Source organism: Lontra canadensis, unplaced genomic scaffold (assembly GCF_010015895.1).
Source record: "Lontra canadensis isolate GAN:19392208 unplaced genomic scaffold, GSC_riverotter_1.0 scaffold123, whole genome shotgun sequence".
Lineage (NCBI taxonomy): Eukaryota > Metazoa > Chordata > Mammalia > Carnivora > Mustelidae > Lontra > Lontra canadensis.
In genome coordinates this window covers 4,770,171-4,784,085 of record NW_022631117.1, presented here as the reverse complement: position 1 = coordinate 4,784,085, position 13,915 = coordinate 4,770,171, and the positions used below count along the sequence as shown (strand labels likewise).

The following is a 13,915-nucleotide window of genomic DNA, read 5'->3' as shown; positions in this document are numbered from 1 at the left end:
GGGTTTAGCCACGCACAGGACCGGGGAGGGGTCGGGAAGTCAGGACGACATGCGCCCAGCCACTGCCCGCGCGTGCACACCCGCAGGATGGAGGAGGCAGACAGAGCACTGTCCCCTGTGGCAGGCACAAGTGAGGCCCCTAAAGGGGCTGCAGAGGGGGGTGAGGAGTGATTGCTTAAAGGGGACAGGTGTTTTGAGGGTGATGAAAATGTTCTGGAACCACACAGTTGCCCAACATAAATGTGAATTTTACCACAGTAAATATAAAGATAGTTAGGAATTTTTTTTTCAAGATTTTATTTAATTGAGAGAGCAAGCACCTGAGCGAGGTGGGGGGAGGGAAGGACAGAGGGAGAGGCAGACTCCCCGATGAGCAGGGAGCCCGGGATCATGACCTGAGCCCAAAGCAGCCACTTCACTGAACACCCCAAGTGCCCCGGAGAAAAATACTTGATGACCACTGGCCTCCGGGAGAAGCCAAGAGCCACCGCTGGAAAGAGTAACAAGCATTGAAACAGGCACAGAATTTGAAGATACGCACCTCCGTGCCCCACGGGTGACTGAGGGGGGACAGCAGAGGGTCTGCTCACCTTTTACTGAACCCACCACTTGCCTCCATTCACAGCCTGGTTAACAATTAGGGCCACCTTCACGCCACCGACAGTAAGGGTTTTATGATTAGAATGAAAAAGAAGGGGCGCCTGGGTGGCTCAGTGGGTCAAAGCCTTTGCCTTCAGCTCAGGTCATGGTCCCAGGGTCCTGGGATCGAGCCCCGCTTGGGGCTCTCTGCTCAGTGGGGAGCCTGCTTCCTCCTCTCTCTGCCTGCCTGTGTGATCTCTCTCTGATAAATAAAATCTTTTAAAAAAAGAATGATAAAGAAAACTTGCTTTATCTGCAAAGTTTATTTCACAGAGCACACATACAAATATGGGTATAACAGTGTTTCAACATGTGACATTTGTGCAGAAAAATACCAGAAACTCTTTGTCGGGATGATTGTCTCTGCCTTCTATACAAAAGAGCTAGTGTATAAAAAGTTTTCAAATCTAAGCCACCAAGTTCTAACCCATAACAATGGTACAGTACTCTGAATGCCCAAGAATTAAAGAATCAGAAAGAATTCCTTCCTTTTACAAATCCAAGGCTGGTGGCTAGAAAGGAACCCAGGCTTGCTTGAAACTCCTTGTGATTCGCCAGCAAACTCATTAGCAGTAGGACTATCCTGCATTCAAGTTTTAACTGATGGTGTGTGTAAGCAGAATTTGACAGATTTCAGGAAACCTATTCTGCGTGCGTGCGGGATGTGTGTGCTCAAGTGTGGATGCACGTGCGTACATGCGTATGCGTGTGTGTGTGCACGCCTATCGCGGAGACCAAAGAATGGCACCGCTCCTGTTCTCACTTGCAGCCAGTGGCTAGGGCAAGGCAAGCAGCTCTGGTCCCTACATCCCAAGGCTGAGTGTGTAAACGAAGTGCAGGCCTGGCAGGCACAAGGACCAAAAGAAGACATGTTGCAAACAACTAGGAGCATGACACGTGCCCTGCCAGACAGCAGCCACATACTGTCTTAGGTACGATAAAAACACTGCACGTTTTTGGAAATAAATCCCCAAGGTGCACTTCAAAAAAGGTAACACCGATAAGAACGGAAGGTGCTAACACCGTCCTGAGAGCACTTTCTAGGACCCAGAGCATTTGGGGGGTGCCAGGGCCTGTGCACTCAGGTGATGGCAGAGTTAAGAACATACATACGTAATGGTAACATGTGACCTACTATATTTTGCAACCTCCTGCTTATTTATTAGAAACAACCCAACAAAGCTCTTATGAGCAATCTTGAGCCCCTCGCCCACCCCATACGGTCTCTACGAGTCGAACATCTGCTCTGAATTTCTAAAGTAACGTAACTATTAAACAGAATAAGCAGTATTTTAAGAGAGAAAATTCCTCCTCAGTTTAGAAACTTAAAGAGTGACCACTTCCGAAAGGCACTCCTGCTGTGCACTCACACACCCCGGCTGGAAAACAAAAACGAGACAGCAGAGGTTTTTACAGGGAAACGAAAATGACTCTTTACTCAGAACCCCTGATGTTGTTAAGAGTCAAGATGATATCATGCATCTTCTGAGATGATACACATTAAGGCGTCTGTCTGTTGTGTTCCCTGTTTCTGATGGTCATTTTAATGGCGAGGTTCAAGTCAGAGGCTGAAAGATTAGGGGGTCTGGAAGATGAGATCCAGAGTGGAGGGTGAATTCTCTTCTGGGCTGCGCGAAGTTTACATATCTGACCGGAGGGAAAAAGAAAAAAAAAAAAAAAACAGTAGAGCAGATGCCGGTCACACTGCTGCTGGGCCCCAGCCTCTCTTCGTGGTGGGTCCAGGACCTTTGGCAACCCCCTCCCCGAACCATCGTTCCTGACACACAGTGCCCCCAGAATCCCAACCCCCAAACAGGCCCAAGCTGCCTCTCAATTTCAAAAAAAAAGCTTCTTAAAGGAAAGAAAAGCAAAGGCCTTTTCTTGAGAGATTGAGAGACTAAGTCCAAAGGGCTGACAAACCTTGTGCCCTACGTGATTATTTATCTGCACACTGTAACGCAGCTGGTGTACCAGGGGCGCTGACGAGAACCTACTTTGTGTATGTGGTAGGAAACGGCAGGGCATCAGAGCTAGAATCAAGCCCTTTATGCTCTCAATGCCAACTCAGTAGAAGACCCTTTGATATCCACCTTAGCCTTCAGACCCACCGCCGTCTCCCTACTTGCCTCAAAGTTACAGGGTACCAAGAAGGCCTGGGAAGAGCCAGAAGCAGGAGAGTTCATGGCCAACTGCCTTTCAAGCAAGGTAAAGACAGGAGGAGGCCTTACCCGATGGAGCAGGAACAGAACTGATTTTCTTGTCGTCTAAAGGCAACGGGGGACTCTGGTGGAATGTCATGGAACCTTTCAGATGGTATTTTCGGCTATCAGGAGGGGTACTGGACATAAGGGACTCTGCCTCATTTCTGATGTCAGTAATTTTGTCACAGATCCACTCCTGTGCCTCTGGGTCTAAACTCTTGGAAGGTCCCACGGTGTTACAGGTTTCACTTGCCTTTCTGGTATTGGCTGCATGGCTAGTCATTCTTTTGGTGGACGATCTGTAAAGAGATGCTTAGGTTAGAACCCTGACTATCCCAAAGCCAAGGTTTTGTCCTGAAAGAAGCTTTATCCTTAAATGAAGGATAAAAAACTTAGGATAAGTAACTTTTCCTTCAGAATCCTAGCATGGGAAAGCAGGAAGAGATCCTGGAAATCACAGAACACACTGGTTTCCAAATTGTGTCCTGCCAAGTCCCAGGGCTCAGCAAACACTAAGCAAGGCCAAGAGCAGCTGAGCACGCAGGCCTCCAGAAGCCCCATCCCCCACTTCACATGGATCCAGGACGTGGCCAGAACCATGGAGTGAGGACGGACTGGCTCTCCCAGCTCCAGGGCTCAGTCCAGCCCGTCACTGAGCCTCTTGGCCCCTTGTGTTCACGTGGGCCTTGGAGGCTCATGTCTTTTTTTAAGATTTGACACAGAAACAGAGCGAGTGAGGGAACACAAGCAGTGGGGAGTGGGAAAGGGAGAAACAGACTTCCCGCTGAGCAGGACCCTGGGATCATGAGCTGTGCCAGAAGGCAGATGCTCAACGACTGAGCCACCCAGGCACCCCAGGCTCACCTCGTCTTAGGCAATCCCCAGGGAACCTTCCTGAGAATCTACTGCCACTCTCCCAACCTAACTCCTGCCCTCAGTTTCCCCATATGTAAAACGACATCCACACCAAAGTCAGAGTTGCAACAAGCATCGGAACAGGCAACATCAAACACCTGGTATGCGCCAGTCACTCAGTGCCCCCTCCCAGATTTTATGAGCAACACCAGTGTGCACAAAAGCACAGCTTAGGGCCGGATGTATCTGGTTTGAACGTGGGCTCTGCCTTATCACAATGGGATGTTGGGCAAATAAGGCCCGTCGTCTCTCCGTGCCTCAGTTTCCTCGTCTGTAAAAGTGAAGATGTTAGTCCTTACCTAGCAAGGCTGCTGTGGGGATCAATTTACTTCTGGAAGTACTTGACACAGTGCTTGGTAAAAACTAAGAGCTCAGTCAGTAATTTTGCGTATGACTCCCACCAAATTTATTCTGATAAGCTTGCTGAGTGACTCACCTGGTACCCTTTGCCTGAGCCAAAGGGTCTTTCGCACTTTTTGGTCTGAAGTTTTTCATGTCGCCATTAAAAAATGTTTTTGTCTCTCTACGGACTTGGCCAGAAGTGGCGTCTAAAAACACCAGCTTGGGAGTGTTCTTCTTCATGTTTTTAAAATGTGTTTTGAGTTTTGTGGATGAATCCATGCCATTTATAAAGGCTTGGAAAACAAAAGGAAGAAGATTAAAACTGGAGTTTAAAACAACGAAGGCAACAGAAGGTGAAGGCTGTGATGGTGGCGCGTCGGGGCACAGCGGCCGCCTGCAGGCAAGGGGGGCCATGCAGCAGGATGCTGGGGTGCAGGGTGCCGCCCGGTGCACAGGCCTGGTCGGGCCTCAAAGCACAAAGGAGCCACCTCTGAGGAACCTGCCTGCCTCCTTCCTCGGCCAGACAAGAGTGGGAAGCCGGAGGGTAGCGGGCAGCAGGCTTCTTACCCCTCCTCCTGCCCAGCCACCTGGCCAATCCCACCTCTTCTTTCGGCCTCGATTCCAGTGCTGCCTCCTCTGTGCCCCTGGCCCTGCTCTGACTGCTCTATTCTCACCATGTTCGGGCCAACCCGCCGGTGGCAGTATCACCGTGTGCCTCTGTTTTGCCACGGGCTGCCCTGAGGCTAGGTCTCCTCCTCTCTGCATCCCAGCTAGCCCAGGAGAGAGAAATGCATGTTCATTTCCATCTGTGGGATTGCAGAGTGCCTAGTTCTGCTGCCATGAAGTGGTGCCTCCCCATGAGGGACTCGGCTATACATCTCAGAGGGTTCTCAGGTCATGACAGGCGTGACATTTCTCTCCCGGAGGTGCAAAGTGGCATTCCTCCTGCGGTTAATCATGGATGCCATCCAAGGCTGGGAGCCAGGAAATGCTCGTTAAGCCTCACGTTCAGGTACGAGCTACTACCTGCAGCCTAAAGGCACAAGCTGCACCTAACGGATGCCACCGCGGCAGGCTTTCCGGAGTTGTCTATGCGCCAGGTACTATTCTCAGCACATGGATCAGCCTATCCCAATGGGCTACCTCCTGCTACCCTAGGAGGACCACATTTGCTTCCCCTTTTCCAGGTAGGAAAACTGAGTACAGAGAGGTTCGGTAAGTTGCCCAAAGCCACACAGCTCAGAAGCAGAGGAGCCCCTAGATGAACCCAGACAGTCCAAATCATACACAGTGACTAACAAAACTCAAAAGGCAAGCAAACCTGATGGACGCAGGTCATCAAACGAATTGTCATCACTTTCTGACTCCTCCTCATCGTCCGCCTCGTCCTCCTCGTATGTGTTATCAACAAATGGTTCTGCAACCTAGGATGAGAAAAGAAGTCAGCCTGACTTGGCTATTTCAGAGAGAAGAGGTTTCATGCTGGACTGATTGATGGCTATTTTTCATCATTTCAGTTAAAAAGTTAAAAAAAAAAATCCAATGTCTTGGGCCCAAAGACGACAGGGGACAGAAGAGCTGGCCCTGGCTGTGTCTTTCTGTTAGGGAAAGACACTCAGGAATGAAAGACTTCCCCGAGTGGGAGCCAAGGGGGCCATGGCTCTGGGTTGGGATATAGGGTCCGGACTAAGCTAAGGTAGGGCCAACTGATGGAACAGCTAAAAAAAATTCTTGGCTGTCTCTTGAGAGGAAACTTCCCAGGCCAGCAGGCTAAGTGATCTTTCAGATGGTGACTCGCTGCACTTTCCAGAAATGACATTTGCATTCTACATTGCCACGATATGAATGACCACACTGGGGAACTGGAAAGAGCTAAAATACCAGTGTGGTAGCACAAAGAGTAAAGGGCATAGAATTTGGAGGGAAAAGGCCTGAGAGGCATCTGATGCCTCAAAAGACAGGATGCTGGGGTAAGCAAATACTTGTGAGAGCAACCCCAAAATGTACTTACCATAAAGGAAAAAAATGAATTTGAATTCATGAAAATGAACGTCTGTTCATCAAAAAGCATTATGAGAGTATGAGGCAAATTAGGGCAATGCCTACACATGCACAGAAGCAGAGGAGGGAAAAACTACGCAACAGTAAGAAGCCGCTGAATGGAAACATGGACGAAGGACTTTACAAGGCGCTTCACCAAAGCTTATCTCCAAATGGCCAAAAAGCAGATGAAAAGGCACTCGAGTTCATTAATCATCAAAAACTACCGATCAGCTCGGCAGTGTACAAATTAAGAACGTCTGTGCAGCTGGGGGCCACGCGTTAAGACGGGCCACAAACTGGCAAGAGGACAGACACATGCAGCACAAACGAGCAGGAAAGTAGGAGCTTCCAGAACGGGGGGAACCCCAAGTCAGTGAGAGAAAGACAGTATCAGCCCAGAGGCTCTGGGCACGGACCCCAACAAGCATCTTGCGCAAGGAAAAGCAGGACAGCTCATTAAGGCCAGAACGTGCTCCACCTCCCGCAATGAGGGACGCGCGCGGGATGCTCGCGCTACCGCCAGACGGGCCGAAAGGCGGCAAGCAGCTGAAGCAGCAGGACGCCCTACGCACTGCTGCTGGGGACACACAGACTACCTTTGCGGTATTCGAATCTGTCTTTCTTGTCCGCTTCATAATCTCCTCAATTCTCTATTTAAAGGAAAATAAAAATGCAAATGTGAAAACAGATTAAAAACAAACCAACAGTCCCGAGGAAGTTGATTACCTCCATTTTCCACAAGCAGACGCACCAGAACTGGTCCCAAGCCACAGCTTTCACCACTTTGAGAGCTCGGGGTGGCCGCCAGGGGCCCTCCCAGTCCCAATGTCAGTCATCCTAAAAGCATCTGGAGGGGTAGCAGCCGAACTAGCCATCTTAACCCAGAAATCCAATTACCTTTCACTCCTCATTTTGTAGACTCAGAAATTCATGACTTAAAAGCACATACTGCGAGCCAGTTAGGACTTTTTAATGTTTTAGTCTGAACAGATCACGACTGAAGCGGATAATAACAAAAAGAACGCACCCCAATGATGTAACATTGTCAGAAGGCTGAGGCTGCAAAGAGCACACACACAGGAGGGAAAGAATTCTCTCCTTGGTGCACACCTGGCCTCCTCAGGGTGACCCACTCCCAACAGAGAGGCCTTGCAGCCTGGACTGGAGCCTCCTGATCCCAGACAAGTCAAACTGAGTTGCACAAAGTGAGGTCCCACCTTACAAACAGTCTACACCTCGGCCTTTAAGAGACGCCTGCACCTGGTGCTCCCTCCCACTCAGCTGCTAGGGTTTCTAGCCCAGTCCAGAAGAAACTAGCTTCCACCAACCCCTCCCAGGACCAGAGTGATTCTGCTCAAAGGAGCTTTGTTCCCAGAGGTTTGTGATACCGCGGTGTCACTGTACTGGTCATCAGTGGTCTGCCACGGAGAAGTCAGGTCAGCAAGAGGAGACCCTTCTACATAGGAAGGGTGAGATCCTTGGATGAGAAAGAAGAGAGCTGCAGTGGGAAAACCACCAGAGGCTAACATACCACTTACTTGTGATTTTGAAGAACATGTTTTGGTATCGTGTGCCCAACATTGTTTTCGAAACGAACCAAACTCCCAAAACAGAAACAGTACCTTTTTTCTCTCTAATCTCTCCTGCAAATTCTGTAACATAATTCTCTCCTGTTCCTTCTTGCGTTTGTCAGCCTCCTCCTGAGCTTTTATTTTGGCGTCCCCTTTCTAGAAAATTTGCATAAAAATACCACTTACTCTCAATATACAAGTGATAACTGAGAACAACAGCTGAGAAAGTTAAACAGTTAAAGGTTATCCAGCATAAAAGAATGTAACCTTCTGATTGACAAGTACCTATACACACGACATTCATGAATTCTGAGTTTTCAAAACATCAGCTAAAAATGCACAAAACCAGGCTAACCATCGTCTTGAAGATTTAGAAGCCATGTCTGTCCCCTCCAGGACCTCAGGGTCACCATTCCAGCACCGTGGTTATCAGGCCACTATGGTCCCCAAATCAGGAATTATACAGCTATCCATTAACACAGCAACAGGAGCCAAAAGTCTTACACCTTTCGAAAGCATGGAGAGGATCCTTAAAGACAGCTTCCCAGGGAATGCAAATGCACACAACCGCTTATGCGACACACAACTGATTCTATTAAGTGATACACTAAAACTGGAATATTAAGTAGGCTGTGTTAGCAATTCAAAGTGAGTGTATAGTCTGAGCTCAGTTTGTGGATTTATTCACCAGAGGATTTGAATTTGCATAGGTGAGACCTTCTTACTCGGGAACTGGAGGACTTTAAACTTTTGGAGGCACTCATAATTTTTATCGTCTCTGTTGGGGGGTATGTGAAGTGCAGTTGTGAGTGCCACAGAGTGCAGGACTGGGAAAACTCACATAGGACATCTAATCTGTGCGAGCAGTGGGACTTCCTGAAACTGAGCTGCAATGTTGTTTATGTAGACAAAATAAAAAACTAATAATTTATAATTCTCAGCTTTCTGCTTCTGTTTCACTTGGAAGATATTTTAGAATTTTGCCAAGGGTGGCTGGGAATGACTTGTAGTGGCCCCGGGTAGCAGCTAGATGATAATAGAAAAACTAAGCCACACAAGGCTGCATCTGTTCATCATCTTTCTGGGGGAAACAGATTTTTGCCTTGGGTTTTAAATGAATTTCAGAATCTGGTCCTCAACCTCTGATAAAGTGGAGAGCCAGCAAACCTGTAGTAACACTTTCTGGTCTTCTGGATCTGGTGATCCTTTCTTCATTTCCTTCTGTTGTTGCCCATCTTCCAGTCTCGAGAATTCTCGTTGGACTTCCGCTGCTTTCTCTGCTGCGTCCTTCGGTTTGCTAATAACACAGCACAAACAACTCTTAGTATTTGTCTCAGTCTCTACCATATACAGCTTACAGTAATACGCGCATTTTTTTAAGTCATCTCTACGTCCAACATGGGGCTCAAACTCCCGACCCCGAGATCAAGAGTCACATGCTGCCCCAACTGAGGCAGCCAGTCTATTCTAGAGGCTGCACACACGCACACATGAGGTGGGTGGGGGGGGGCAGAGGGAGAGGGAGAGAGAGAATCCCAAGCAGGTTCCACACTCAGCACAGAGCCCAACCCGAGGCTGAGATATGACTTGAGTTGAAACCAGGAGTCAGAACACTCAATCGACTGAGCCACCGAGGCACCCCAATTTTATCATTTTTAAATGGGGGAAACTAGAGCCTGGTAGTAGAAAAAGATTTTTATCAAATAGTAGGCTACATTTTAAAAGGAGAGAAAGAATGGCAATCCTTAACTGTGTTAAACACATGGGACCCTCCAAAAGGCCTCATTATACACATGTTCCCATCCAATCTCACACATGATAATTTAAAGGAGGGTCTGGTGGTGCCCAGAGGGAAACCCATTCACAATGACCAGTATGCAGGGCTTTTAAAATGTTAAATGAGCTGTTTACATGAAGCAATGATGTTCTTCAAGTTAACATGTTGTTTTTGCTATTCACAACATCCCTTTCTTTCCAAACCCACATAAAGAGTACTGAAAGCACGTGACTGCATTTCAAATACTTACTACTTCAAAACGACCTCAGGACTGTAGCTATTCTGTGCAGGCCGTGGACAGAGATTTATATTCCAGGGCCCTAGGTCAAGTGAGCTCAAGACTGAGGGTCAAGAAACCTTGAGATGGAGTTAGAATGAACTCAAGTGTACATGAGGTTTGCTGCCCCAGGAAAGCATTTCAGCAAGGCTTGGTGACACTGAGGTATCACAAAAGTCACTGGAAAGTCCTAGCGAAACACAAGGTAGTACACATTCCAGGTTTACAAAGTCTAAAGTTACGAAAGACTTCTGAAACAAAGAAAGGGACTGGCCCCAGTGAATGCCAACAGCAACAGCCTGGCAGGACCACTTGGGTGTTCCTGCCGGTGTAGGACCCTGACCCAAGTGCTGGGCTCCTTGCGCATCTTCATGTGTGATGCACGGCTACCAGACTACACCATCTCTCTCTACAAACCAGTGTCCTCTCTGCTGGAGATGCTTCCCACATTTGTTTCCGAAGGCAACAAGTCATTTCTGATTCACACTAAAGTCAGTCACTCTTTGATAATTTATAATACATCGAACCTGAAGGTACATTTTGACTTTCAAAATCTGGGCCCCGGCCAAGACTGAGAGTACGGAAAGAGTGGATTTGTGCTCACCTCTGCTCCCTTTCCTTTTGTATTCTTTCTTCTCTCTCTCTTTGTTCACGAGCAAGCCGTCGTTTCTCTGCCAAAATTTTTGTTGCCTCCTTGGCATTCATAGTCCCTGGTGTGCTTTTATTACTAGACTCTAGTTGAAATTAACACGTAAAACAGTTAGCTGAGGGAACTTAACACCCTTAAGTCCAATAAAGAGGTGCAAGACAACCAACAACATTAAAAACCCAAACAATACGCCCATGGTCTAAAATTTATAAGTAACTAGCAATATGTAAGTAAGTGCTTAAAACAGAACAGGTTTGGTTCAAAAACCCAACCCCACTCCCAATAACATAAGTAGCAGTTTATCTCTTGGTTAACTACTTGCTCAAAATGAAATAATGTACTCCCACTTTGGTTTAGCCACTTTGAGAGACATCAGACTAAAGTGACCTTCTGGGGGACAAAGATGAAGACACAGTGAATACTGAGGAAGACAAACTTATGCTCAGTCTATATGAAGCATACAAATAACCTGACTAAAGAAAAATAAATCCAGCATGCATTTTGAAATTTGTGCAGAATTTTTACTAAATAATTACTGTTTAGATGAACATGGTAATAGTAAACTGTATCTGACTGATCATAAAGTGGCGAACTACACAAACAAAGAAACCAAGACTATCAGTAAAATAAGGAGACCACGCAGAGGCATACTGTAATATTTCAGTCCACATAATGACTATTTTAAATAGATCACATATAACAACAAGGATCTTAAGGAATCAGGAATGAATAATTTGTAATAAAAAGATTATTCCTATGATTTTAAAAAATCACCGTGGAAATCCTTCAAAAAAGAATTTACTAGTGTATTTAAAATGTCACGGCCCATGTATGGAAATGACTGTCAACTCTTTATGGACACCTGCAGGGCCACAAATGACCAGATGTGCTCTCTCCAAGGATGGACAACACCTTATGGCCATTCACAGAACCATCCAAGCAGTGCTTTTATTGTTTTTTTAAGGTTTATTTATCTGAGGGGAGGGCAGGCAGGGGAAGAGAGAGAATCCCAAGCAAACTCCATGCCAAGCACAGAGCCTGCCACGGGACTCAATCTCAGGATCCTGAGATCAGGACCAGAGCCCAGACCAAGAATCAGATGCTTAACTGACGGTGCCACCCACGTGGCCCCCAACCAGTACTTTTAACATCAGTTCCAGGGGCGCCTGGGTGGCTCAGTGGGTTAAGGCCTCTGCCTTCGGCTTAGGTCATGATCCCAGGGTCCTGGGATGGAGCCCCACATCGGGCTCTCTGCTTGGCAGGCAGCCTGCTTCCTCCTCTCTCTCTGCCTGCCTCTCTGCCTCCTTGTGATCTCTCTCTGTCAAATAAATAAATAAAATCTTAAAAAAAAAAATCAGTTCCAAAAGTGGTTTTTCCTCAACAAGGGGGTGGGGGTGAGTAAGCAGCTCCAGCAAGGAAAAAAGAAAACAATGTGCCAATGACTGGTTAAATTCTCTATCAAAAGATGGCTCACTCACCCCCTAAAGTTCTCAGGAATGGAGAATAAAACAAAGGCAACCATCCCCAAACTACCTAAGATTTCCCATGTTGCCAAAATAAACTTCTTAGTAAAGGAACTTACCCTCACAGACCATCTGCTTTGGGCTCACAGCCTCAGCGCTGCTAGCAGCTTTAGGCACTCCTTCTCTTTTCTTTCCAAGACTACCCAATGCATTTTGTGCCAACAGGCTACGCTGAACAGGGATTACTTTATAGGAAAGAGCAGACTGGGACTGTTTTGACATGACAGGTGATGGTGATGACGGGCGATTCTTTTGCATTTGCCTGCTGGGAAAAAGTAACCATTAATGGGGGAAATCTGGTATGGTTTTTTAATAGATATGTGCTAATTAAGTTTATAAAGTGTCATTTCATAAATATAATGTCTTGATATTATGAGATAATATTTTATGATGGGGTAAATCCATTTTAAAGTTTTTTTTCTCTTTATACTTACATTACGATTCATACTACATTATTTCATTTATGAAACACTGATGTGAAATTTGTCCTGGTAAAATACCTATCAGGAACAGTTGCAAATAAACTTACTTAATACTGATGGGAGAAGGTGGACGCCACCCACTTGCAGGAGATGACGGCCATTTGTAACACGGTATATGTGATGGTGGGCGCTTCTTGGTAGCAGGGTTTGAAGCCTGTTTGTCCATTTCTGATTTCTGAACAAAGCATATGATCAGATTAATAAATTAGCATTTACCTTACTGCAGCTGGCTTTTTTTAGACAAAAATACCATGAATATAAATATAGTACAATTATAGCTCCTTAAACTCCCCATTTTCTTCACAAGCATAACAATTCAGATGACAAAATTCAAGGTCACAGAAATAATTACTTTAAAACATCTTTCACTTCAAAACCTAATTCTATTTCTAAATCCTGATTAAAAGATTTGCTGTATTTCTCAAAAAAATTTCTCTTCAGAGTTTAGAGTTCATGTAACAGTTACTCCCTGCTACCAAAAATGAACTAATATTCTAGCTTTGAGGGGAAACTGTGTAACAAATATCAGAGAATTTTAAATCATTAAAGTGAGTTATCCTGTTTAACTAATTTTTTACAGAATGCTATAAATATTAAGAAGCTGCTTATGGGGGCGCCTGGGTGGCTCAGTGAGTTAAGCCTCTGCCTTTGGCTCTGGTCATGATCCCAGGGTCCTGGGATCCAGCCCTGCATGGGGCTCTCTGCTCAGCGGGGAGCCTGCTTCCCCCTCTCTCTGCCTGCCTCTCTATCTACTTGTGATTTCTCTCTCTCTCTCTGTCAAATAAATAAATAAATAAATCTAAAAAAAAAGAAGTTGCTTATGTTGTGAAACCTGACCTATCATAACCTACACAACTAAATACAGATTTTAATAGAAACTTTGTCAATAAAAGGCACTTGACAAACCTGTGGAGAGTCTTTCACTTTCACCTTGGAAGATGCTTCCGTGCCCACCTTGGGGGATGCCTTGGAGGACGCTTCCACAATGTCTTTGGGGAGTGCTTTCACACTAGCCCCAGGCGATGTGTCCACACTGGCCTCAGGTGACACTCCCACACTAGCCTTGGGAGACGCTTCCACACTGGCCTCAGATGACACTTCCATGCTCACATCAGGGGATGAGTCTAGGCTCACCTCGGGGGACGGATCCACGCTCACCTCCGGGGACGATGGGTCCACGCTTGCCTCGGGGGACGACGGGTCCGTGCTCGCCTCGGGGGACGACGGGTCCACACTTGCCTCGGGGGACGACGGGTCCGTGCTCGCCTCGGGGGACACGTCCACACTCACTTCTGGTGATGTTTCCATGCTCTCAGGGAGTGCTTCCACACCTGCTTCACATAGTGCTTCCACGCTCCCTTCAGGGGGCCCTTCCACGCTCACCTTGGGGATGGCTTCTGCGTTCCCTTCAGGGGCCACTTCCACGGTCGCCTCGGGGGCCACTTCCACGGTCGCCTCGGGGGCCGCTTCCAAGGTCGCCTCGGGGGCCGCTTCCA

At 46.9% G+C, this 13,915-nt stretch overlaps 1 protein-coding gene across 1 annotated transcript in view; it reads right to left on the bottom strand.

Annotated features, from left to right (window-relative positions):
• Positions 1-2,168: 2,168 nt before the first annotated feature.
• The window catches only part of MAP7D3 (MAP7 domain containing 3), a 28,728-nt gene continuing 16,981 nt past the window's right edge, over positions 2,169-13,915 (bottom strand). Inside the window, exons 10-21 of the mRNA XM_032841397.1 lie at positions 13,686-13,898; positions 13,326-13,577; positions 12,467-12,594; positions 11,997-12,202; positions 10,370-10,499; positions 8,879-9,008; positions 7,763-7,867; positions 6,737-6,790; positions 5,419-5,521; positions 4,192-4,390; positions 2,868-3,139; positions 2,169-2,286 (exon numbers count right to left, since the gene is read on the bottom strand). Of these exons, the coding sequence (XP_032697288.1) occupies positions 2,279-2,286; positions 2,868-3,139; positions 4,192-4,390; positions 5,419-5,521; positions 6,737-6,790; positions 7,763-7,867; positions 8,879-9,008; positions 10,370-10,499; positions 11,997-12,202; positions 12,467-12,594; positions 13,326-13,577; positions 13,686-13,898 (1,800 nt within the window). The 3' untranslated portion in view covers positions 2,169-2,278. The remainder of the gene's footprint in view (positions 2,287-2,867; positions 3,140-4,191; positions 4,391-5,418; positions 5,522-6,736; positions 6,791-7,762; positions 7,868-8,878; positions 9,009-10,369; positions 10,500-11,996; positions 12,203-12,466; positions 12,595-13,325; positions 13,578-13,685; positions 13,899-13,915) is intronic.